General features: G+C 38.1%; 1 protein-coding gene across 1 annotated transcript; it reads left to right on the forward strand.

Annotated features, from left to right (window-relative positions):
• Window positions 1-1139: 1139 nt before the first annotated feature.
• On the forward strand, window positions 1140-26813 carry si:ch211-106h4.4 (MAM and LDL-receptor class A domain-containing protein 1). The gene is made up of 51 exons (XM_042220419.1): window positions 1140-1281; window positions 1508-1634; window positions 2082-2210; window positions 2346-2448; window positions 2573-2744; window positions 3624-3840; window positions 4225-4356; window positions 4481-4605; window positions 4729-4966; window positions 5420-5688; window positions 6055-6145; window positions 6264-6404; window positions 6557-6688; window positions 7788-7921; window positions 8021-8192; window positions 8772-8891; window positions 9605-9759; window positions 9857-9952; window positions 10097-10187; window positions 10300-10419; window positions 11096-11195; window positions 11288-11438; window positions 11561-11780; window positions 12856-12979; window positions 13293-13422; window positions 13502-13577; window positions 13670-13825; window positions 14056-14181; window positions 14287-14502; window positions 14599-14718; window positions 14833-14994; window positions 15083-15174; window positions 15700-15867; window positions 16151-16348; window positions 16459-16567; window positions 17786-17908; window positions 17995-18094; window positions 18280-18439; window positions 18568-18664; window positions 18810-18953; window positions 19579-19766; window positions 20165-20330; window positions 20969-21187; window positions 21291-21469; window positions 22582-22819; window positions 23865-24024; window positions 24127-24241; window positions 25613-25730; window positions 26325-26418; window positions 26517-26595; window positions 26666-26813. The coding sequence occupies exons 2-51, from the start codon at window positions 1538-1540 to the stop codon at window positions 26765-26767; spliced, it is 7164 nt and encodes a 2387-aa protein (XP_042076353.1). The 5' UTR covers window positions 1140-1281; window positions 1508-1537; the 3' UTR covers window positions 26768-26813.

A 26813-nucleotide genomic window follows, 5' to 3' on the forward strand; every position in this document is an offset into this window, starting at 1 on the left:
ACGATGATGTTTTTATGATGCCTGGATGAAGCTGCTACACTAATAAAGCTCGAGCTTTTGTTAAGCAAAAAATAAAATTATACTTTTTTCAACATATTTAGAAACAAAACTATTATTGTAGGGTAAATCAAAAGAAATACCTTCAAGAATATAAACACAAATGCTTTGCAACAAGGTGCAAACTATTGTTTACACAAAAAGCCCAGATTAGACACAAAAATATCTAAAATAGAGTGCACAGTTCTGAAAAAAAAAACTTTGGAGAAATGAAAGTAAGATAAATTTGGATGATGGGAAAAGAAAAATGCAAAGAAAGAGAAAAACATTAACGATCCGAAAAATTATCCGACAAACATGGTGAAGGCAGTGTTATGGTATCAGCATGTTTGGCTACCAGTGGGACTGGGTCACTGGTGTTTATTGATGATATTAATGCTATTGATGATAGAAGCATCCGGATGAACTCTCTGCTCAGATTTAGCCAAATCCTGGAAAACTGATCGGACAGAGCTTCACAAATGGATAAAGTAAAGCTGTTGGTTATTTAAGATGTTCTTAAATAACCAAGTCAGTCAGGTGATCTAAACCCAACAGAGCATGCTTCTCACAAGCAAGCAGCAACTAATGGTGGCTGCTTTAAAGGCCTGGCAGAGCATTATTAGGGAATAATTACATGTGATGTACAAGGGTAAAAGGTGTGTTATTTCAATTGCTATCCAAGTATAAAAAACAATCCTTATATCCTTATATTAGTTTGTCCAGATTTTCCTGGAGCCGACCCAGTTAGAAGGTCAGATCAGACCCAACAGGCTTGACCGTTACATCTTTTAAACAGGAAGTTTACTTCACAAAAAAAGTGAGAGGTCTCCACTTTTGTATATTTATATCAATTTTAATAACAACGAGACACATTAGTAAGACCAAAAGAAAAAAAACACTTAAATGCTTGACCATAAACCATGTTCTCAAGCCATTAAATGCTTTTGTAATCTACAAAATATAAGTTAGCCATGCATTACGAGTTATGATTTACAAGCAAATGATAGAAATGCAGTGTCGCTCATTGAGCACACCCTGGACTTTGGTGTTTGATAAGGTTTCACAGTCTCAGCTCAGCTGTGGTAATAAAAGCTGATGTCCAGTATTTCAGGTACAAACTGAAATACTGGACTTACACTGTAACCTGGTTATGATGTTGAGATGTTTCTCTTTATTTGGACTCCTCACGTTTCTCTTGTCATCTTTGTTTAGATGTGAAACAAATATTTGCTCTGCTTTCAGGTATGTTTCTCTAATCTGAAATTGCTTGCAATATATTTTTTGTACATCCTGAGGAAATAAGGGGTATAACAGTGAGGGAGAGCACTCATGACTTGTGTAACCTCTGACAAATTGTGCAATGTTTGCTGTAGACGCTTTAAAATGTATGAATAAGAGTAATATAAATAAAAATGCACCAATAAACATGTCTCCTTGATATCTTCTTGTAATGAAACTGTCTTCACAGTACTGTTAGTCATCGTCTCGTCTCGTCCTGATGAGGAATTTAACAGTAATTCTGGTGAATGTGTTCCTGCTGGCCTCAACTGTGATTTCAAAGAATTGTGGCGACGGCTCTGATGAAGAATTTTGTGGTATGTGGTCGTTCTACACAAGTTAAGCTGAAGCTTAAATTTATATTTTAGTGTCAGCTATTTAAAATTTACCAGACATTACTGGAGAAATTGTGATGTCCTTGTCTCATGCACACAGCCAGTTTAACATGTGTTGAGTAACTCGTGCATCTGTTAAGATTTATAACTCTTTGACTACATCATGATCATTATTTTGTACCTGTTGCAGTCTGTGAGAAATGTAAACACAATTAAAGCACAAATAAACAAATATAAGCGATCATGTGTTCTACTTACTGTTCTACTTTGAAGTGACTATTTTTCTTTTTACATGAGTAAATTTGTTCATTAATTTACAAACACTGGTCGTGAGATGCTATGTAAAAGCTTGACATCAGAACTTTTTCTTTGCACTTTTAGTTTGTAGCTTTCAATGATAAATCCATAATTTGATATATCATCTAAAAGGCTCATGCGACTTTGAGGATCACTCCTGTGGTTGGAAAGATGTTAGTGAGACCCCTTTTTCCTGGAGAAGGCAGATGGCAAACATTACCTTAATACCTGGACAGGACCATACCACAGGAAGTGCATGGGGTGATTAGTATAACTTCCTGTCATATTGTTGATGGCACATTTTAAAGTGGATGCAAAAACTACTGAGATCCATTTTTCATTTGATTATGAGATTTAGCCTGTTAACACTGGATTTTTTTTTTCTGATTGCCACAGGTCATGTAATGCATATAGATGGTAAGGAAGGAGGTGGGGTTTTTTCAGATGCTAATTTGGAATATTCTGTTGACCAGGGAGCTGCTCTGGGATGCCAGATTAGGTACTAAAAATTAATCATTAATATATGAGTCCCACAGCTGAGTTCCTGATTGATAGTGCATATCAGTATGCCCCATGCCAGCAGTTATCTGTTTTTATGTAATCTGTCTGTTAATATGTTTCAGGTTTTGGTACCATATTTATGATCAAGAATCATCATCGCTCCCATCAAGATCAGCTCTTACAGTAAAAGTGATCAGAGACCACACTGAAACAGATTTACTGACGATTTCTGGTGAAACAGATGGTTGGGAGAATGCCACAGCGCTAATTGGGAATCAGCCAGGAGGATACAAGGTTAGCAAAGCATCCTGTAGACTTTAACCAATACACAGAAAGTAACAGCAAACATTTAATTAAGGTTAATATCTTTTTAGTTCCTCCCTCATATTATATTGATCTTTATCTGATCTTTAACTGTTTCATGTTCTTCTGGAACACCTCTGCATCTGGGGCAACAATAAAGCATTTTTTTCACTAAAAATGCAAAACCATAGCACTCAGCATGATGAAGATGCTTTTGTAAATTAAAACACACATCATAATTTCAGGTGAACTTAAGCAAACAGGCCAACCAGGTAAAATCTGGATGCTTTCCATTAATCAAAGCAACAAATGTATCAAAATTTAGATGTACATGAATGTCAGTGACCTAAAGTGTTATTAAAAAGAGAGATTACAGTAATACTAATTTTATGGCTGTTTGTTCTGACATATCGACCAAAGTAGTTGCCATTGTTAAAAAATATGCCTTTAATTCTTTTAATTTAGTAATCTAATCTATTCTTCTCATATGGACCCAATAGACGTCTTTTCTACTTGTAAAAAATGTCAACATCCGTCAGTTTTTTCAGCTATACTGGAACCTGTTTTAACCCAGTAGATGACATCAGGGTTTCAACCGTGTTTTTATGGCAAGATGAAAGTGTCATGTTTTCAGTAATTTCCTACTGTACTTAAAAGCAGCAGTGTACAAACAGTGCAGAGAGTTTAAGGAACCATTTCTTCATTTCTGACCCTCTGCAATCATAACTAAGAGATTGTGGGGGGGTGTCTTCAAAGAAATACAGTAATCTTCTCTTATAAGGGTGAAAAAATACTTTCTAATTTTTGATTATGAATTTAATACTAACTTTTCAGAACAAATGAAGAGTAAAGGTCTTTTTCTTTTTGCAGCTACTGTTTTTATTCAGTCTTTCATTTTTGGAAAAACTGGATGTTATGTTGGATGATATCAACTTTGAATACTGTAAAGAGGGGGAAGTCCCAGCTGGAGGTACAGACAACCTTTCATGTGACTTTGAAAAGGATACCTGTGCATGGTACCATGACTACAGAGCCAGTCTCTTGTGGGAAAAGAGTAAAGGTGGATATGATCGCCCAACTGGGAATGGTGAGTAGCCTACTGAGCATTAACATATAGGTTTAATATTTTGGATCTTCCTGGGTGACATGGATTGAAATATTGTGATTAATAAATAATATTAAAGCCATCATGAAACTATATAGCAACACAGTTTAAGTAAACTATAAAACCATCCAGAGTACTATGCATGGCCTCTGATGTGTCTTTTAGGTCATGTGATCTTCTGTAGTATTAATAACGCAGTCATTATCTTAAATATCTGCTCACGTGTAAGATTTATGTATCATCTATTACAAATTGCAGTAAATTCAAGTGAGTGTATAACTTGACTTTTGCATCTCACTCATCACTTCAAAGTTTATGAGATTGCTCTGAGTGTATCTCCTGTTGTGTTTTGTATTTCTTCTGCAGGCTACTACATGCTCATAGAAGCTAAACGAAACCTAAACATCTCATCAGCAGCCAGACTCATTAGCTTTCCTCAGCCTGCGGGTCAAGTGCTTTGTGTGAGTTTCTGGTACCACATATTTGGCAACAGCATTGGTACGTGAACCGCTGTCCCTAACTGCACTTGGAGGCAAATTTTATCTAAATGCACAGAGAGATAACAATATGTATTTTAATGAATTGAGATACATTTAATGTATTGCTGTTCTCTCATCATCAGGCTCACTCAAGTTTATTGCAAAGCATTCTGGTGAGCCAGAGACAGTTATGTGGATGAGAAGTGGCACCCAAGGAAACAAATGGCATTATGCTGATCTTACCTTCAACAGCAACAAACCAATACAGGTATAACTGATGCTTTTGTAATTGCTATAGCTTGTTTGTTTGTCTGTTGGCAAAATCTTTTTCAAGAAATACTACTGGAAAAATATTTTGTGCAACAAAATCTGATGTATACCTGTTTTCCAGTTTATTATAGAAGCTGTTACGGGAGGTGAACAAGGGAGCATAGCCATTGATGACGTAGTGGTGTTCAGCGGCAAAAATGGTTCTTGTCCACCAGAGAGAGAGTGCACCTTCCAGGGCTCCCTTTGTGGTCTGCTGCCTCACCAATCTGCAAACTTCAGCTGGGACCGGATCACCGGAGAGTCCCAACCATCCCTCTCTTCAGGCCCCAGAGTGGATCACACACTGGGGACAGATCAAGGTATGCAAATGTTTAGAATAACGATATACGGTTGATTTTCAAAACCACACATATATTAAATGTTTTGTGTTGTTGGAATAAAGCTCAGTAGATCAGTTGAAGTGATATGATTCATCCTCTGGGGAGTATGAATGAATTACATTTTATCAAGGCCAAAGTCCACTTTATTGTCAGTATTTGTTGTTTCCTTTCCAATCTTGAAGTTTAAGGCAGGAATAGAGATGCAGTGCATGTGTTGTGTTTATTGGCACATGATACATTTTCAGTAGAAATATTTGATCTTATTTGAAAGTACCTGCAATGTTTTTTTGAGGATGACGCATTGTCACACATGATATAGTTAGTGATTTAATAAACACGGTGCCTTTCCAAGCTAAGCAACCTGTGCACAAAGATAACTATGCATGTCCTCAAAATAAAGCAGAATGTATGATAACGCCACAAATTTTGTAGGTTATTACCTGAGCGCCCAATTGTGGAGCCATCCTGTGGGGTCCAGAGGTGCAATGACGAGCGCGGTGCTCGAGCCTACCCCTTCAAAGGGGGAATGCCTAATGTTCTGGTACTACATGGAGGGAAGTGGCGTGGGAGAGCTAAATGTGTATCTTCAAACCCCCGACAGCCATGAAGATCCCGTCCAGCTCTGGACCAGAGCAGGTGATCAGGGGAAGCACTGGAGGCATGGAAGAGTGACACTTCTCAGTCCTCATAGCACATATCAGGTATGTACACATAAACACAATGTTTTTTGTTTTTTATGTCATTTTATATATTTTCTGTAGTTTGTCTAATAATATCATATAAAATATATACTGTTTTGAGGTTTTTTCCTCTGGCACAATATTGTTACGCTTCATCTAATACTATATATATCTATAAAGATTGCCACTGTCGATTAACTGATTTTTTTAGTTATGTTTTCTCCTGTATGGCTTTTTATTTGTGCTTTGTGTTCAAACATTTTATATATTTCAAGGATAATGAAACACTTAAAAAACACTTACTTTCATCATTTTAGCAATTATACTTTAAAGGATGTCATGTAAAAGACAGAGCTATGACACGACATTTGTGCTTTTGAATTCGAGGTGATTTTTGAGGCGATAGTTGGGGATGAACCAAGCAGAGATATAGCCATTGACGACCTCATAGTCCTGAATGATGCATGCCCTCCGACGGGTAAGTAGCCACTGTAGATTTTGGATAACAAATCAATCGTAGTGTTTATTTGTTCGATTGATTTGATTTTACACTGTGTGTATCCATCTGTATAATGTGTCTGTGTATTTCTTTGAAGGTTTTTGTGACTTTGAGAGGGACTTCTGTGGTTGGGTCAACAATCCTCCCCCAGAGTTTGGAGTCGAGTGGGATTGGCTCTCTAGCAAAAGTGATGGCTCAATGATTCCACCCAGAGACCACACCACAGGATCTGCTTTAGGTAAGTTACATGTCACACATGTACTTTAACTACAATGGCAGGCTCACTTCAATATTACTGTTGTAGCATTTGCTCTATAAGAGAAGATATCCTTCAAATTCTTAGGCAATGTCACAAGATGCCACTTTTTAAAAAATAAATATGTTTTTCAGGCCACTTTGCATTTTTCATGGCATCCGATTCTGATAACGATGAAATTGCCCAACTGGAGAGTGAATCAATGGCAGCTGTTGACCAAGCTTGTCTGGAGATGTGGCACTATGTTGTAACATGGCTATCAAGTAGTGAGTACAGTTTTTGTTTTTTTTTTACTTTATATTAATCTTGTTTTATTAACAATCTGCAAATATGTGGTGTAAACAAGATAAGGTCTGCTTTTCTGCAGTCAAACATGAATAGTTATCAACTTTACAATAACTTAAAGACAGAAACTACCAACATTAATGTCAGTCATGCCATGTTAGTGTTAATTACACAGTGTAACAGTAATTTCATGCTAAGTCCAATGCCAGTCATGAAAAAACTCAATCCAGGTCTTAGTACAGTTATCAAAATTGACATTGTAAGTGGAAAATTTATTTCAACCTGTCAAGAGATCAGTGAATCTACTGTAGTAACATGTGGATACAAAATAATAGCATCAATGTAACTACTAGCAGCTATAAATTGAAGTAGCAAAAGCATTTGTGTGAAAATTAGCATGCAGTTGAACCTTCCCTTACATTCATTAAAAAACCCAAACAAAATTCTTATCATTAGTGGTGCTTTGTGTTAGAAAATTAAATTGCTGTCGTTATTTAAACCCCTAAATAAATTGTCACATGTTGATTATTGAGGCATGGATCCAATACAGACAAGTGAGGCAGAGCCATTTATTGAGGCTGAAGTTAAAGTCAAAAACAGCACACTGAAGTTGTTCAACCAACTCTAGAAAAAAAACTGAGAGGAAAGACTGTTTATACACATAAGGGGGTGGAAATACCAAAGTAACAAGTCACAGCTGCAAATAGTCAAGACAGCAGGGGAGGGAGAAAAACCCAAAACCAGGCACAAGAGTTAACTAATTAATAAAGTATAACCAGTTAACTAATTAATAAAGTATAACCAGTAATGAATGCAGAGACAAAGAAATAACTCCTCTGTTAAGCATCTCCTCAACAGAAGGGATAGCACAGGAGAATGAAACAAAGGGAAACTAGTAAGGGAACTAATAAACTCCACAATTAAGAAACAAATAAAGGCTCCAAATACTAAAATAATAATAAAACTTTAAATAACTTATACATAAATAGTAAACATAACTAAGAACCAAACAGAGAACCTCTAATAACAAACATAGCATAAACAAAGAAATAACACTTAATTATTCTCTTGATGACCCAGGTCCTTCAGCCATTACACTGACGGTGTTTGTCAATGAGCCTGCTGGACTGCGTGCTGTGTGGAATACAAGTGGATTTTCTAATAACAATTGGATCAGAGACAGGGTGGATTATAGCGCATCAGGCCCTCACCAGGTAAGAATTGCATCATTTTTGATGTTGATTTTCTCATGAAAATATTGACCAATGATAAATCAGCGCAGAGTTTTAAACTTCTATTGTTCTTTATCGCAGATTATTTTACAAGCCAGGTGTCCCGCCTCAACAGATGACAGCTTTTCCCTGGATGACGTTCACATAATCAGGAACATGTCTTGTGATGACCTCATTCCAACCACTACACCATACCCAACCACCACCATGACCAGCGCTCCTGCCTCTGCCATGGACTGCACCTTTGAAGAAGGTAAAAGTGCAAAATTTACCAGAAATTTAGCAAAAATAGCTTCATTTGTTAATAGTATGCTACAAAAGGAAATGCCAATCAAGTTCTTTTGATTACTGGCATTAGAGCTTACAAATCATGGTCATGATAATGAAAATGTTAGACATAAAATTACCTTTAAGAGCTTTTTCCACAACTAAAAGCTCATAATCATTGCTATTGTGTTTTTCTTTTAATCATCAGTGACTTTGAAATATATGGACACAACTTAGCTCAATGAACAATAAAGAAATATAAATGAATTTACAATATTTGTTGGTATTATTGGTATTCCATCTCCTTCATGCCCAGTTCAAAACACCGGGCTTCATAACGCGACTTCGCTAAGTATGCATTGGCTACATCCATCACTATATATGATCTATAACATATATAGTTATATAACTATAACTATATATGATCTATCTATAACATTTTAAAATATTATAGATATGAATGTGTAACCACTCCTACATGCATTTTTCTCAATTTGAGTATGTCAATTTTTTCTTTCCTGCTCATGTACTTATATAGTGTTTGAATACTCTCTTGTAAAAACAGGTCTGTGTAACTGGGTCCAGGAGGCCAATCATGATTTGAACTGGACTCTCAGTATTGGACTTCCAGTTGAGCAACCATGGGATGGACCTCAGTATGATCATACTGTTGGGAATAATGAAGGTATTCATTATTGACAGTAATATAAGCACAGAAGCAGTGCATTTATAACAGAAGTCTAGTGACACACCTTAGCTGAAAAATAATGAACAACTTTGATACCCAGTTATCCTTTGTCTTGTTTTTCTAGAGAAAGTCTTTCTTTCTTTCGTTCTTCTTCTTTTTTTGGCTGTTCCTTGTAGAGGTCACAACCGTGTCTCATCTGCCTTCAACTCACCCTGTCCTTACCATCCTCATCTGTCACATGAACCTTCTGCATGTCATCCTTCATTACATCACTACTTCTCTTTCTGTTATTCTCCCGTTTAGAAGCTCCATATTCAACACCATTCGGTCAATATATCCACTATCCCTGTTCTGCAAATGTCCAAATCATGTCAGCCTTGCCTCTCTAGGTTTTTCTCCAAGCTGATCAACCTGAGCCATCCATCTGATGTACATATTTCTAATCTCGTGTATCACTCCCAGTGAAAATCTTGGTACCTTCAACTCAGCCTCCTGTCTTCTTGTCAGGGTCACCATCTCAAACCATACATGATTACATCATACAGCTCACAACCAACTTGTAAAGATTTCCTTTCTCTCTTGTTGGTATGCTTCTGTCACCTCTGACACCCATCTCCATCCACTCCACCCTGCCTATACAGTATTCTCCTGTTTTCACAACAGCCCGGCCTTTTATTCTCATCTTCATCCATTTTCCCCTCTCTATCAAGGTTTCTTTCTACTTATTAATGGATTTGGATCTAAGGATGGTGAAAAAGCAGTCATCTCTGTTCCTGTCATTACTCGTGCGTCACCAATCTGTGTTGATTTCTGGTATCACATGCTCGGGCCTTCAGTGTCAAACCTGGATCTGCTGGTTCAAACAGTATGTAACCTTTTTAACACAACTGAACCTTCAGTTTCAGGCTGTGCTTTATATCATCTTCAGATTTCTTCACATTCCTTTACATAATTTTTTCTAGCAATCATCTGAACTCTTAGTTTGGACTCGTCGGGGAACGCAGAATCCAGAGTGGATGAATGCGAAAGTAACCCTCAGCATGAATGACATAGTACAGGTAAACCTCACCTTGCCATAAAAATGTCAGTCAATTTTCAAGTTATTTTTTAGCTTCTGACTCTGAATAGAAATGTCCCTAATTCAGAAACATTTAATGTAGCACTTTGGCAGCATTAAACTTTGCATCATCCTTAATTCACAGATTGTGTTTAGTGGTCAAAGAGACACCAGCAGTCAAGGATTCATTGCTATTGATGATGTTAAAGTTAGAGAGGGGGCCTGCAGTAATCACGGTATGTAAACATTAACTCAGTACTCCCAGTTATCATCAAATAACATCAAATCAATATCAAATAAATAAATAAAATAAAACTTTGCAACCTTTTTGTTTTAAACACCATTTAGATGTGTGTGGGTTTGACTCGGACTTGTGTGGCTTTGAGAATGATGTGAGTCATTTGGGTCGCTGGATTCGCAGAAAAGGAACAAAGCATCATGTGGATCACACATATGGAACTGAGAATGGTGAGTGCTGAACTGTGGCACAGTGCCACTGCACAATGCGGGATTAACAGAGCTGAGCAGTCATGGTCTCACTCCTACAGGACAATATTTATGCTGTAACTATAATGGTAATATATTGTAAGTCCTAAGTTTGTCCCTTGATATCAACTTGTGGATCAGAGCTCTACAATAATAAGTCACAATAAAAATGCGACTCATCATCTTGTAAAATAATTATCAAGAAGGAGTATGTTGCATAATGTAACACATTGTTTTAATGCGAAAATACTGCATAGCTGTATTACTCAATCCAATCATCTGTATTTGATGTGTTATATCTAATATTTCATACAACTCTATTTAAAAAAAGGATTCTGTTACTTAACAGGCCTGCAGGATTATCGAGGTGTAGGCTCTTCTTTTAGCTAATCCTCTGCAGTGTTTGACATCTTTTAGATGGCAGCTAAAGCTTAGACGGCTGTTACAGACAATATAATACAATACAATATTTTACCACTGAAGCAGGAATGTTATAAATTGCCATAAGCTGATTTTCACAATCAGTCATAAGTTCAACAAATTGTCTGAAAGTAGCAGCATTGTTCTCTGCCTCAGATTTTAGTCATCGTTTCTCAGAAATGTCCCAGTCATCAGTCGTCTTTGCATTTTTGTCACAAAACAAATTTTGTTTTTATAGGTTTCTACATGATGGTAACATCAAATTCTACACAGGATGAGATCGCTGAGCTGTTCACACCAGATTTACCTTCAGCTAAAGAAATGTGTGTGCGCTTCTGGTGAGTTCAAAGATCCATCACAGATTTACAATTGGAGGTTGAAGACTGGTGCACATATTACTGTACATTTAATGTAATTGTACTATTTTTAGGTACTGGTTACCCACAGACTCCTCTAGCAACCTCGCTATCCACATAAGACAAAGCGCAGAAGTTGGTGATGTCCTCTGGCAGCAGACTAGAGGGCTCTCTGCAGGGTGGGAGGTGGCAGAGGTCACGTTGTCATCACCTACAAAATTCAATGTAAAAGCATTTGTTTTCTTTTCTGACAATCAGACAGTCTTATTCTTCCAGTATGTTTCATTTTGTATTTTTCTTTATCTTCTGTGGGAATTCTACCTAAAACAGCTGTGTTGCTTGATCAGGTGGTGTTTAAGGCTGTTCATGTGCATGGCACAAATACCACAGTGAAAATTGATGACTTTTCTGTGAGGGACGGAGCCTGTAGTCCTCCGGGTAGCTGTGACTTTGAGTCTGGACAATGCACCTGGGTCAACATCCTCCAAGAAGACGGACATGACTGGGTGCTGGCCAGAGGAGGCTTCCACGGTCCACCAACAGACCATACCACTCAGACCTCGGAGGGTACGGCCTTAAACAAGGATTACTGAGTCAAGGTTTTAGCCACAAAAATGTGATATACAGGGGAAAAAAACTAGATAAGCCAACAGTTCTCTTTGATACATTTGGATAAAGATTCTTACATGTTGGGTTGGTTTTCCATCGTCTTGCAAGACTTGCTACAGGACTTACAAGGATTTATATGACCTCCATTGCATTTTAGTCTGATGATATCAGCTTTTTGAGCCTTTTAGGGAGATTTGCATGCACATTTTGCATATTTGTGCATATTGAATAAAACAATCAAGAAACCACTCTTGGTTTACAAAGAATTTATTTTGGTTCAAATTCTAGTGGCTGACAGCTCAGTTTTTCATTGATATCCACATTGGCATAGACAGTATTCTGACTTATTTAAAATACATTTAAATCCTTAAAACTGCACTGACCAACATTTTTTATTTGCTTACATATTTTATGTATAATATTAAAGTGGTGACTCTTGGGATTCCCATCAGCTCTGCACTACTTAAATGTCTTCTAGCTGACACTAGCGTTACGGTTTCGGCTCACCCTTACTGCTCCTATCTGCCTTACAAATAGCTGAAGCTAAACACTCAGAAAGTCAACCAATGGTGTGGATTTCAGTTCCCAGTGAACATTTTGTCTTTGTTTGAAGTTTCAAAATGTGACAGATGGTGTGAATCATCTGAAACTTAGTTAATTATGATCAAAAACTGCTGATGTTGCAACCTGTTGATGTTGCAACCTGATCTGTGTGAACTGAAGTTAATTTTTAACTGACATAACATAGTTACTTGAAACATACTTCTCTTTTTTTTATCCCTGACTTATGTCCTGTTGCTGACCTAACCTCCTCCCTGACTACATGTAATGTTTCTAAATTCTAGATACTCTCTATTTATAAATATCTAAACCTTAACAACTGCATTAATATCATTAGAAAATAATATGTTTAATCTTTTAACATTTATCCGGGTGTACCCCAAGTTTGAATTATTAAAACAACAAAAGGAGCAGCATTAAATATTAACTGTATTTATTTATTGTGTGAATTTTGTTTTCTTTTTGCATGGAGGTCGGTTCCTGTTGAGCTCGTCACCAAACCAAAGTCACAGCAGTGTTGCACAGGTAGTGTCTGAATGGATCCAACTTAAAGACACCACGTCCTGTCTCACTTTATGGTTCCACATGGACAACAGGTCAGCAAAAAAAATCAGGTTGCACTTTATCCTGTTTATCTTGTGTAGTTTCCTCACTGACTTCCTCAAGAAGTGTGCACAAATGTCGTGAATCACCTGCTTTACTTTGTGCAAGACTGAGAATATTCTGTGGCAGAGTTCAGTTTGTTCCAAAAAGAGTTGCACTACCAACAGTGAAACCAGCAGCCTTTTAACCCTGTAGCAGAAAGATGCCATTATTAGTTTTGGAAATGAAAAGTGTACATTTCTTGGTTTTAACAAGAATCTCTCTTTTTTTTCTCTCAACTAAAACAATTTTCCTGTTGTCCATCAGCGACTCCGGGACTTTGCAGGTGTTCATACGTTCAGGGCCGTCAGACGAGGATCTGATGTTCCACAGTAACAGCAGTGAGAGCCGCTGGGGCAAGTTCTCTCAGGCTGTAGAGACATCCAAACCTTTCCAGGTATTCCAAACAGATTTAGCTGTTACATTAGAACCCAGGAATATTATATATATATATTTACATGCTCTCTCAAAAACAGCTGCTGATTGAGGCAGAGACTAGCAGAGGATTCATTGCCATTGATGACATTGGTCTCACACCAGGCCTCTGTCAAGGTACAGCTATTCTTTTTTTTTTTTGTTGTTGCATTCCCTTTTTTCTTAGTAAAGCAAGTTACAGAAAATATTTTGTTTTCTTTCTGACACAGTTAATGAAACAGATTTGGGGTTTGCGGGTTGCTCGTTTGAGAATGGCACATGTAACTGGGAGGACATCAGTGTTGGCCAGTGTCGGTGGATGAGAGGAAGGAACGTTACTGGGAATACAGGACCACCCGTGGACCACACTCTGGGCACTAATCTAGGCAAGGCCAAATACACACACTAAAGATATAATAATACATTTACACCAAGTGTCAAATCAAACTGTCTCAGATTATTTTCCTAAACCTGGACTCTTCTTACAATCTCAGCCGGCTTTTGTCTTTTTGTACAATTTGTACAGTCTTAGCAACACTTGTGTTTATGCAGTTTCACACTGAGGTAAGTGTAGACAATCAGCAGTTTTAAGTAGGTTCTGATCTGACGTGTCCAGGTTGGTACATGGCAGTGGAACCTAACCAGGGTGATCAAATGAGCCCTGCTACCCTCCAGAGTCCCCTTATGAAACAGGCCAGCACCACCTGCATACTGCACTTCTTCTACAACATGTATGGGGAGGGTATGTTTATAAGATCTATGTCTTCAGCAAATAAATAAATAAATAAATAAATAATACAATTCAAAAAATTTATTCCAACCTTTGCAACAATCAATCAATCAACAGATGCAGAAGAGCTGAACGTGCTACTGAAGGAGGGATCCAGGACCACCAGGCTGTGGTGGTTATCTGGTAACCACGGAGATTCATGGCAACATGGTGAAGTAACGATTGGCAGAATACCTCAGGACTTCACCATCCTGTTTGAGGCCTCCAGGACCTTCGATAAGCCCGGATACATCACTATTGATGATGTGGACTTCACCAACTGCAGCTTGCCTGGTAGGCTACCTGCTCACCCTGTGCGCTCTGATGTCCTCTTTACTACTTTGTCCCTTCTGGACTTTTATTTTTTATCTTTTTAAAAATTATTATTAGAGCCACAGCCTCAGTGTCCTGAGGGTGTGTTCACATGCAACAACAGCGTGTGTGTGGACACCAGCCATGTCTGTGACTTCAGCGATGATTGTGGGGACTGGTCTGATGAAAACAACTGTGGTGAGAAAAGAAAAATGCTCTGTGGTAGATTTTGTACTTGGAAACTGAATTTTTGTATTAATTACATTTATTTTTTTAATTATTCACTTCTTTCTTTATCTGCTAATCACGTAGAGCTACAAGGTGTGTTGGAGCGCTGCAGCTTCGAACACGGCCTGTGTTCCTGGGCAGCAAGCGATGTGGACACACCCGGAGCTGAGTGGACATATCACAAAGGGGAGGACGCCTGGCCCCACCACGGACCTCACAGGGACCACACACAAAATTCTGATGCAGGTCTAAGAGTTAAAGTCTGAATTATCTTTGCTTTGAATCAGTAATGCTATGATTTATTTTAGTTTTTAATTCCGTCTTATCCAAACAGGTCACTACATTATACCTGGAACTCACCTGAGTGCAAGTGGCGAGACATCAGAGATTCTGTCCAAAACTTTATTGCCCAGCTTTAATTGCAAAGTGAGTTTACTGTATGTAAATTAAAGTGTTGTTTACAGAAAAACACCACCTTGTGTTTTTTTGGGTACTGACAAGTCATGTCACAAAGTTCCATAAAAGCTAAAAAAAAAAATCACCAAAATGTCAAATGGGGAGAAAAAGCAGGCAGTTAATAAGCTTTTAATAAACTGCAGTGGTTTCATTAATACAGATAATAGTAATAGCTGATGGGGGCAAAATCTTGACAGATTGACAAACTGCAGGAGATAATAATAATAACCTTTGATGTATTTAATAGCGTCTATATGAAGCACTTATGGGGCACAGTACAAATAAAACTGCTGAACACTTCTGTAATTATACTACAGTAATAACAATGCTTATCTACACATATTTTTATTACCTTTCTGATTCTTATCTTGAGTAATTGCAGTAAAGTATTAACTACTCCTGCCGGTTGCTGAGTCTACAAGAATTCTTTAGCAAACACCATCCTGTCGTCAGCCCGTTCTTTTTATGCTCACGGTGCTGTTGTAATACTTTCAGGTGAGATTCTTCTACTTCAGCCTGAATGATGCTTCAGGCCGACTGACTGCACAGTCCAGGACTCTACGGTCCGGTAGTGACGACAGAGTTTTATGGACCAGGGAAGCATCACAAAGCTACAGCTGGCAGAGAGCCGAGGTTACGTTGTCCTCCGCAGCCAGCAGCAAGGTTAGTGAGGACACAAGCAGTTAATTGAATGGCAGCCACTGCCTCATGTGTATAAATGCTGTTAGACATCAACTTAAATAATAGCCTTAAATCCCTGAAGCTTACAGACATTATTGAAATTATAAGACCAAGAAGACTGTTGAGGCCTTTGCATAAAAGTGAAAGTATCTGTAGACGAATGAATACTTCTTATATGTACAATACAATTATGTGTTGTATCAGAGCAGTTCCCTGGCAGAATAATAGCTAAAAGGCCACAGTCTAATCTCTGTTTTATCCTCAGATTGTCTTTAAGTATGAGCTCGGCGACGGTCTCAGAGGTCTGGTTGCACTGGACGATGTATCTTTCTCCAGGGATTGTGTATTTGACCCCGACAACAGCGAGCTACCTGACCTGTCGTCAACCTCTGCCCCACCATCAACCTCTAACACACCCACTTCTCCACACTTGACCTCTACTGCACCAATAAACCCCTGTCAGGTAAGCTGCAGAATCTGACTTTATTTCTGTGATAGCAAACTTAGGAAACATAAATTATAAACAAGTCTAAATACACAGTGGGTATTTGTCTCTTTTTTTTCCTGATGCAGGATAATGAGTTTTTTTGCTGGCAGTCACCGGGAAAAGTGTGTATTCTGGCTACCTTACAATGTGACTATCATCTAGACTGCCCGCAGGGGGAAGATGAAGCCGGCTGTGGTGAGAGCTGCATATTGTATTCAGTGTTTCTAAAGATTTGTCTTGAAAAAAGTGTTATTATCAAAGTTGTGGCAAAAATCCATTTAATCACTGTTTTTCCTGAATGTGGCTAGTTGGAGAGGTCATTTAAAACAGTAACGCTGCCATAAAATACACTTCTGTAATCCTCTAAATGCTAATGTTGCCTACTGCGACAGTCCTTAAAAAAATTCCTCCTTTGCAATGGTTAAAATGGTTTATTCATCCCATTTTAAAGCCTGCATGTTGTGGTGCTGCTGAATTTCATTATGAGTAGTGTTATTACATTTTGACAGTAAATATGGTAGAGTAAATATTACCAAACAGTATTATGAAATTTCACTCTTACTTACAGTGTTTATCCACTGTATAAAGATAGTTTTATTCTCAGGCTTTTTTTTATGCCAAATATTCATTTTTTTTAAGCCGTGATGTATAAAAAAGAAGCACTGGAATAGTTGGGAAAGTTTTCATAAGCGCAAGAAATCAGATACAGATGGACTCTGCATAGAAATGAGTTGCACACTTATCCCCAAACAGGTCATGTGCAATTTCAGCGCCAATGAAAGAAGAAATTTAAGTCCTCGCACACTTATGCAGTGTTGTGATTTGTAAGCCTTGATGACAATTTCAGTGCTTTGACATAACCCTAAATAGGCTGTTTGTGCTAGAAAACCCTCCAATGTGGTTGAATTATAACAATTCTGCAAAGAAGAGTGGGTCAAAATTCCTCCACAGCAATGTGAACGATTCATTGCCAGTTATCGCAAACGCTTCGCTGCCAAGGGTGGTGACTTACAGTTATTAGGTTTAAGGGGTGAGTACTTTTCATATATGGGAGACTAGTAGGTTTGCATAGCTTTTATTCCCTTAATAAATGAAATCATCAAAACTGCCTTTTGAACTCAGGAAGGGGGAAAAACGTTTTCACAGCACTGTAATTGCCACCAAAACCTCTTGTATGCCTTTAACAGGAGAAAACTGGATCAGTTATGCTCTTCTTTCTTTTGAGGCTTGTGTTTGGGCCCAGCACCTGTTTTTTCTTTGGCCGTGATGACCATGAATATTGTGACTGTTTTATCAGCAGAAATTCCTTTGGCTGACGCACCTGCATACAACACAAAATCTTTTAAAAGCAGTTTACTTCTCTCGAGCGAGTGATTTCCACAGCAGTGTTACATCTTGATTTGAACCCTTCAGGTCCGTGCACATTTGAGAATGATCAGTGCCGATGGACTGATGTTAGCGATGGACAGAGCAAGTGGCAGAGGCAGCGAGCCAGTAACAACACTGAGCCACCCACTGATCACACTGCAGACACAGGTGGCTGTTATTGAGTAGTTCATTGATGTTATTGTCATAGCTTCACTTCACAGCGTGTTTAATCACCAGGTGTCTGTTATTCTCAGGCTACTACATGAGAGTTAATTTCAGTAAGGGGTCTACACAGAGTGAAGCTCAACTCCAGAGTCCCCCGCTGTCTCCTTCGTCCCCCTACTGCCAGATTCGGTAAGCAGTGATGCGCAGACAAATGATCGCGTCAAACCTGGTTATTTTGATGGATATATTTGATGGATATGTCCGTGTATGAATTGCTCAATGCTTCAAAGCTCCCCTCCCCTCTTTCTACCATGCAAGTGTCTTCCCAATCCAACGCTCTCTCTGCTTCTTGCTTCCTTCTTTCCTACACACAGGTTTCACTTCCACATCAGTGCAGAGAGCGCTGGGTCACTCAGAGTGCTTATGCAGCAAGCTGGAGGGAGTGAAGCAATCTTGTGGTCACGTAGTCACAGCACCGTCTCTCATTGGAGCCCGGAGCATCTGCCTCTCGGCCTGCACCAGCAGCCTTATAAGGTGTTTGATTTTGCCTCCTCTCAACAATGAAAAATGTACACGGGAAGCAATGAGAACAAATGAGTTTCATATAATAATAAATAATAAATACTAATCATTAAAAAGTGCCTGACCATTTTTGTCACCAGGTTTTGTTCAGTGGCGTGAATAATGCAGCTGCTTCTCATGTTGTTGCTGTGGATGATATCTCTTTCCTAAACTGTGAAAAATCCTACCAACCTCCAGGTAAATAAAGTTAATTCAAAGTGACTGTTAGTGAATATATGACATGAGAGGTAGGGGAATGAGTGTGGTGCATGTATCATTTTATATCCATTTTTGTGCCATGTTCAGACTTCCAGGATTATTTTTGTTTTCCTTCCTTTCTCAGCTCTGGCGTCCTTTGGCTGTTCTTTTGAAGATGGTCTGTGTGCTTGGGTTCAGGGGGCTGAGGATCAGCTGGACTGGCTTAGCGGGGCAGGTCCCACTCAAACCTCTAACACCGGGCCTGCAGGAGACCACACCAGCAGCAAAGGTCCTTTTACCTCATGCTAAACTTTCATTATGCTAGTCTGTATATTTATGCAAGTGCCAGATGCCTTGTGTCCTTCGAGGCTGGCCTTTGTAACCTTTGCTGAGCATCAGCCACTGTAACCACAAGTGACCATTAATGCAAATTGACTGTTGACATTATAACAAGTAGAACTGAGTGAACAGGACAGACTGAGTAATATCCATCACAAAATGGCAGAATGCACATAAAAGACAAATCCTGCAAGACTAACTGCAAGATGGTGCATCTTAATTCCACAGTTAAAGCTTAAAATTGATTAACTGGGGAGTTTTCATAAATTGTTATAAACATTAGCTTAGTTTTTGGGACTATATAACCAAAAAGAAATAGTATTGTATTGCTTGAAGCAGTGGCATGATACATAAAATTATAGTCTTACAACATGTCTATTTCTTTTTACCTTTAGCATTTCTCAAATTTTGGTTTCTAAAATTCTCTCTTTAAAGTTTTTATGGCTCAGTGTGACACAATGTGAAAGTGGAGCATCACTCCTCACATGCCACATATGCAAGCTTAGGACATAAGTTGCAAATTTATTTTTATTAAAAGGTTGAGACCTTGAAGTTGTCTTGTTTTTGTTTCACAGGGAAATACCTTTACATCGAGAGTTCCTCACCGAGCATAAAGGGTGATTCAGCCCAGCTGAAGTCTTCACTGCTTCCACCTGCTGGTGAAAAAGGATACTGTTTTTCATTTTGGTACCACATGTTTGGAGCCACTGTGGGTTCCCTCAAGATGTTCCTGCAAACATCTGATCCCTTAGAGAAAACTCTGGTAAAAATATGCATGAAATTAGTCATTTTCTCAATTTGTTTTATCCAGTGAACGCCAAAAAATATGGCAGAGGCCTTAAGAAGGCCACTTAGGTTTTTTTTTTCTTTTTGTTAGTCATGCCGTTTTAGTCTGGACACGTTACTTCCCTTTACTGCAGGAAAAAAAAAGGGAAAAAAAGTCTGTGTGGCCGATTGAGAAATATTTGCGGCTGTTTCCACTGTGTTTTTCTCTGTGTTATTATACTTTTCACGTTCTTGTGAAATGCTGATTGCAAAATCACATTAATGCATGGCATAATGAATGCAAGATGCACACTTTCAGTGCATAACACTGTGTTGCAAAAATCCTCCTCACATCCTTATTGGGATGAGTGAATCAACATCCTGTCTTTCCTGTAGGTGTGGCAAAAATCAGGAAACCAAGGAGATGAGTGGCTGCAGGTTCAGAGCCATGTGAACCTGCAGAAAGTTCACCAGGTTGTTCTGGAGGCAGCAGTGGGGGGAGAGGCTGGAGACATAGCTATCGATGACATCTCCTTGAGTCCTGGAGCATGTCCTGTTTCTGGTAATGGAGCTGAAAATGATAAAAAATTCCAAGCAACCACATTAATGTCTGTTATTTGCTATTTTTGCCACACATTATATTGTTCCTTTTCAGTTTACTAGCTGTATAGATCAAATAAAATGCTAAATCGGGGCGTAATAGTCATTTTGCAAGTATTCATTTAAAAAATGATGCAATAAGCGTATAAAAACATACCAGGTACTTCACGTGGGCATTTCAAGTTGCCCTGCCTCGCACTCTCCTCTCCCCAGATACCAAAACAAGCCCTCCAAAATTTGTGAGGAAGCTGCCAAATTTCTATTTCGTCCTCTGTCAGCTGCATCTCTCTCTGATGTTTCAAACTTCCATCATCCCAACATCCACCCCTTGGCTCCAAAGAGATGTTTACTTAGGTTTAGACTCCAATTTCATTCATTTGCTCTATTAGATTTCAAACAGGAGCTCTCTGACCAAAATACATAATAGTTTAGCAGCTCACTGAAACTGCAGCAGAACTAGTCTTATCCAATGCACAAGGAGCACATATAGCTAACAAGCAGACAGTAATGTAATTAACTGCAACAGATATTACAGTGTTAATCAAAAACTGTCATGTCTAATGTCCTCAGATTAAGTTAAAATGTAATAATGTTGTACAGATTTGTGTGACTTTGAGGATGGGAGCTGTAACTGGGAGCAGCAAGCAGCCGGTGATTCTGAGTGGATCAGACATCAGGGATATACTCATAACCCTTACACAGGACCGGAGAGCGACCACACCACCAGCACACCTATGGGTCACTACTTCTACCTGCCTTCATCGTCTACTGACCGAGCTGGCCAGAAAGCTGCAATGTTTTCACCTCTGTACCCAGCGGGTGAGAGACTCAGCAGTATTTTTATATAATGCAGACAGGTGCCTGCGTTCAAACAGGGCCAAAACAGTTCAGGGGATTCAGATGTGGTTTTTTTGTCCTTCAGACAAAGGATCTTGCGTGCAGCTGTGGTACCACATGTATGGCAAAGGAATGGGGACACTAAATGTTTACCAGCAAAGTGAAGATGGGAAGGAAGCTCTGATTTTCTCTCAGACAGGAGACCAGGGCCTTCTGTGGAGGTTCGCTCAGGCTTCTCTTCTGCCTCGGCTTCATCCTTACAGAGTGAGTCACAAAGAGCCATCCAAACTAGTGAACAGAGCAATTTAAGTCATCATTATTTAGTCCAGTGAGAAAATTAGTTTTGTGTATTCAGTACGTACAGAAGCAGAGGGCAGCGCTCCAGCTGTAAACCAGTGCCTTGATCAGAGGCACAAAAACAGTTACATAAATAAACACGTGTGAACAAATAGATGCACAGACAACAAAAAAAGCAGTACAGTGTCTAAATACATTTTTAATTTTTCACACTCAAATTTTGTCATTTCAGGGGGGAAATATATTTATTTTAGTTGTTTTTATTCTAGATTTTTTTCAACAGCTTTGCTTACTGGTAAAAACATCTTAGCTTCAGTAACTGAATTATTTTAAAAAGTAATAAATAGTTAAATGAGCTTCACCTTATTCTAATATAAAACATAGTTAATGCTTTTCTGTTAATTCAGTAATTATAAAATATTAGTACATTTTAATACAGGTTTAACCCTGCTGTGAGTCATTATGTCCCCATAATCAGTATCATTACTCACCACTGAGGTTGTTCTTTTTTTTTTGATGACACTGTACTTTCACTTCCACTACATTGTGGTATTGTTACACAAGTAAACTCTGGGAGTGTTTTTTTTTTCATTACTACAACTGTATATATTTGTAAGCCATTTCCTTTATGTTGTTTTGATATGCTGCTTAATTTGACTGTGTTTAAACAACATCTGTAAATATTCAAAATAATGTAAGAGGTGTCATATTTTCATTTAATCTTTGTGTTGTGTAGAAAAAAGTCTGTTGTTTTTGTAAAATGGAGTTGAAACGCATGCACTAGTTGTTCTCCGAAAACACTAAAGTGTTTCCTGGTAATAATGTGGTGAATTAGAGTAATCTACAAAAAACAGAAGACCAATATTTCAAAACCTGATCACATAAAGCTGCATAAACACGTATTACTGTGAGAGTTTATTTTCTTGGGCAGACAAAAATTGTGGCACATTAATTGGTAACAGTACTTTGAGTGTACAACAGTGCAGTTTCACGGAAATGATACAAAAATATAAAATAACACTAAAATAACTCTTCCACTAAGATTTTTTAAAATCTGGTCTACATGCTTTGTGTCTCAGATTGTGGTGGAAGGTGTGAAGGCTGGCCCTACACAGGAGGGGGACATGGCTATTGATGATGTACAGCTGACTGATGATCAGTGTCCTCCTCGTGGATTTTGTGACTTTGAGGACACGATGTGTAGCTGGAGCAACCTGGGTGAAGGAGTCGACCAGGGAGACTGGCTCCGTGGCAGTGGTGGTTCCCCGAACCCACATACAGGACCCAGTGTGGATCACACTACTAATTCCACACAAGGTAGTAACTATTCCGGATAGAGACAAAAAGTAGATTTTACAGATGCATAAAAAACACAATTGCCATGAGCAGTGTTGGTCAAGTTACTTGAAAAAAGTAATCAGTAACTAATTACTGATTACTTCGAACGTCGCACTCGCTTACGTCACTGTCATGAGACATTCTCGCAAAAAAAAAATCACGGTTTTAGTAACGCAGTAACGCAGCGTGCTTACGGGAAAGTAACGGTAATCTAATTACCGTTTTTGCAATAGTAATCCCTTACTTTACTCGTTACCTGAAAAAAGTAATCAGATTACAAGTAACGCGTTACTGCCCATCTCTGGCCATGAGTTCAGTTATACAGCACGAGTGACTCAAGCAGCATTCATAAAGAATCATTGTGGGAATAAAGCACTTTACAATTATTGGCTCGTGAGAAATAGCAAATGAGCACTGACTGTTTGAACTTTCATGCATGAAACACTTGGCTCAGTGCCTAATGCAGAAGCAAGCTGTAAACCAGACGACAAAACTGTTAGCAGGAGGTCACTTTTTACACAAGCAGCAAATATAGAGCTAAGTTTATTCAATGTTTGCATTAACCTGATGTTCTTGAATCTAACATTCACTTTTTTTTAACGTCTCTTTTGGGTCTCCTCTGGTCCTGGAGGAACCTGGAGGAGTTCTTAGTTGCCTGAGTCTATGATAGACTCCAGATATATAAAAAGATGAATTATATTAATTATAAATAGAATATAAATATTAATTGTAGCAGTTTTATTCACCAATAAGGTTCCACATAGAGACAGAATTGATTATATAGAATAATTTGTCATCAGTAGACTGTGTTTGGCCTAAAGGAAGTATACCATCTGATAAGATAAGATAAGATAAGATAAGATAAGATAAGATAAGATAAGATAAGATAAGATGAACTTTATTTATCCTGAGGGAAATTCTTTTGTCGTTCATTATTTTGATATGCATGCTTGTTTGAAATCACAGTTCTTTATGACACTGGCTGCTATTGTTAATCTGAATGTGCTTGCTGTGTTTCCATCAGGTCACTATGTTTACGTGGACAGTTTTGTGGGTGAGTGGGGAGTCTCATCCTTCCTGGTCAGTGATGTTTTACAGCCCTCCACACGAGGGCACTGTCTCACATTCTGGTATCACATGTATGGAAACCATGTTGGGACTCTCCGTGTCTATATAAATAACAGGTAAATACTTCTGTCTGAAGATCATCAATATTAAACAATATTATTATACTAATGAAATTTTCTGCATTACATAAAATAAATGGGTGTCGTCCTGTCTTGCAGGAAAATGCAGGCTGGTGGTGATGAAGTGGGCCTATTGAAGTGGACTGAAACAGGAAACAGGGGAGAAAAGTGGCAGATGGCAAATGTGTCTGTCATGCATGATGAAGCATTTTGGGTATTACTGAGCTTGTGATAAGTTTCATGTGGAGAAATACACAAAATATCTAAGTGAAAAATGAAATGATGATTTTATATTGCAGCAGATTACATTACAGATTACTTACCATTACAGAGAAATGATTCACAGGTGGACACAAGTAACACATTTGGAACAAAAACTCTTATGACTGCTTTCTGATAAAGCCCATTAGCCAATTTTTATGATGACTGTCAACAAAGGCAGGAGTTGACTTTAGAAGTCTAAAATTACTCCATTTTAAAAAATATATACATATAATAATAATAGGGGTATGGGTTGTACAGTGGTTACCCACTTTGTACCTATGGACGTAAACAAACCCAGGTCCTGGTGACTCAGGATTTAAACTATATGCTTTTCAGATGTGGATCCCAGGGCCCCGCATCATATGAAAATGTTTCTGTTTAAAAAAAAAAGGCTTTGAGTACTAGGTGAGAGTAATTGCTATATAAATTACTGCTGCATTATCACTACATTTGATTTATTTGTTTTAACACTTACAGTTGTAATATTATATTCTTATGGTATATATTTAAAATTATGACTTATTCATTTTCATCTTATTCAGCGTCACGACGTGGGCGTGTGTATTGCACTGCTTTTGTCGTTATCAGTCGATGAACATTTGATGACCTGATTTCTCCTCGTGTTTTAACTTTGCTCTTTGATGCGTAACAGTTCTTCTCAGTTGGTTCTTTATAATATTTAATGATAATTTTACTTATGGATGGACAAAATGTTAATGTCAGTTATGCAGAGAAGGTCTGACAAGGATTTTTATGCAAGCCCTTCATGAACCTCAGCATTAACAAAACACTGAAATATTAAACTAAAAGCAACACTTAAGAGATTATGTATTTGAATGGGTTTACTGAGGATTTATATAATTTGTGGCTGAGTATTTCACTTTCTCTCAAAGCCTTCATTGTCTGTGGATTGTGACAGATGTCAGGAGCAAATGTTTGAATTTATAGGCGATGGCATACATGCTGTAAATGCACTTGTATTTATGGGCTTTAAGACTTTATTTAAATTTAAATTACAGATTGTTTGTCATTACAGCAGTTCTTTTGTTAAACCTGCGACTCACCGACTTCATTCATGGAATTGAGCACTCATATACACCCATACAGTGATATACCAATCCCTTTAATTTAAGCAGTCTGGATCATAATTTTGTTTTTGCTAATTTTATTCTTCTTATGTGATTTGTACACAGTTGTGTGAGCTGAGAGGTGGGCAGCAGTATATATTTGACAGCTACATTGCCTCGCTACAGTCTGCTTCATGTTTTTTTTTTAGATATATATGTAACCTTTAAACTTCTTTCTCTTTCCTTCGCCACAGTTTGTGTTTGTGTATCAGCGAGGCAGGATGGCAGGTGGGGATGTTGCTCTTGATGATATCACCATCGTCCCAGGCAGCTGCTACACAGAGCCTCCCATTGATCACTCTGATAATAAGGGTAACTGTAAGCCGCCGGAGGATACTTCATAAATATGTCTTACTATTTTTTTCATAGAAAACTAGAAGAAAATAATTTCTTGTACTGTGGAAAAATGCTTTTCTTTTGTAAAAATTGACAAATTATTTGTGGGTTTACATATTATCCCCAATGACCATAGCAAAATACCTACTTGCATTAATATTTGGGGCAGACCCTGTCTCTTTTTTTTCTTCTTTTGCACTTTATAGCACAGACTGCCAAGCAAGGTTTACTCCTAATTGTTCAAATCAAGATACTTTAAATGGGTCATGAATATTTATCATTTGATTTTGGCAGCTTGAAGTTAATTTTTAAAACAAATCAAACAGGACTAAACACTGAAAATCGATACATGTAATAGTTATATATGTCTAGGTTGTTTACCTCCACAGGACAGTGTGTATTTGACTAAACATTGACCAGACAGTGCTGCTCATTTATGTGCTTTTATCTGTCTTCACTGATAAGAAGAACATCTTTGAATATTGTCAACTTCGTCTTTCAGAAAGTGAAATGTTGGAAAAACAGTCATCTGTTTGAATGTGCATTCATCATGGTTCTCTTTGTGTGCAGGTATGATTGTCGGCCTTGCAGTTGGGCTAATTGTTCTTGCTGGGATCATCATCTTTATCGTCCTTGTTATGCTGAACCAAAATCATAATAAAATGTAAATTTAACAACAGTGATTATGGATTCAACATCAGGTGCATATTAATGATGATGGCTCATTTTTGATGTTCAATAACATTTGTACTTTGTGGTCAGGAATCAGCAGCTATTAGTGAACGATGACGATGCGATTAACCAGAACTCAGTGTTTGACCTGTATGACTGCAGAATAGATGTAAGTAAACATGATGTGGTAACAGGAATCCTGTTTTTTTATCAGATTATTTAAATATGTTTCTTTTCAGGGCACGCAACATGGCACTGAATCTGACTTCTCCTTCTTTAACAAGATTTATGATCCATCGCCGCAAGCAAGGGAGGCCACCACTTCATCGACTGACGCTTAGGCCAGATGTTTTTCTGTCAAAGTAAATAAAATAAGTAAAATCGAAA

The sequence above is a fragment of the Haplochromis burtoni genome, unplaced genomic scaffold, assembly GCF_018398535.1.
Source record: "Haplochromis burtoni strain Fernald_Lab_line unplaced genomic scaffold, NCSU_Asbu1 Contig_3, whole genome shotgun sequence".
In the NCBI taxonomy this organism is placed as follows: Eukaryota; Metazoa; Chordata; class Actinopteri; order Cichliformes; family Cichlidae; genus Haplochromis; species Haplochromis burtoni.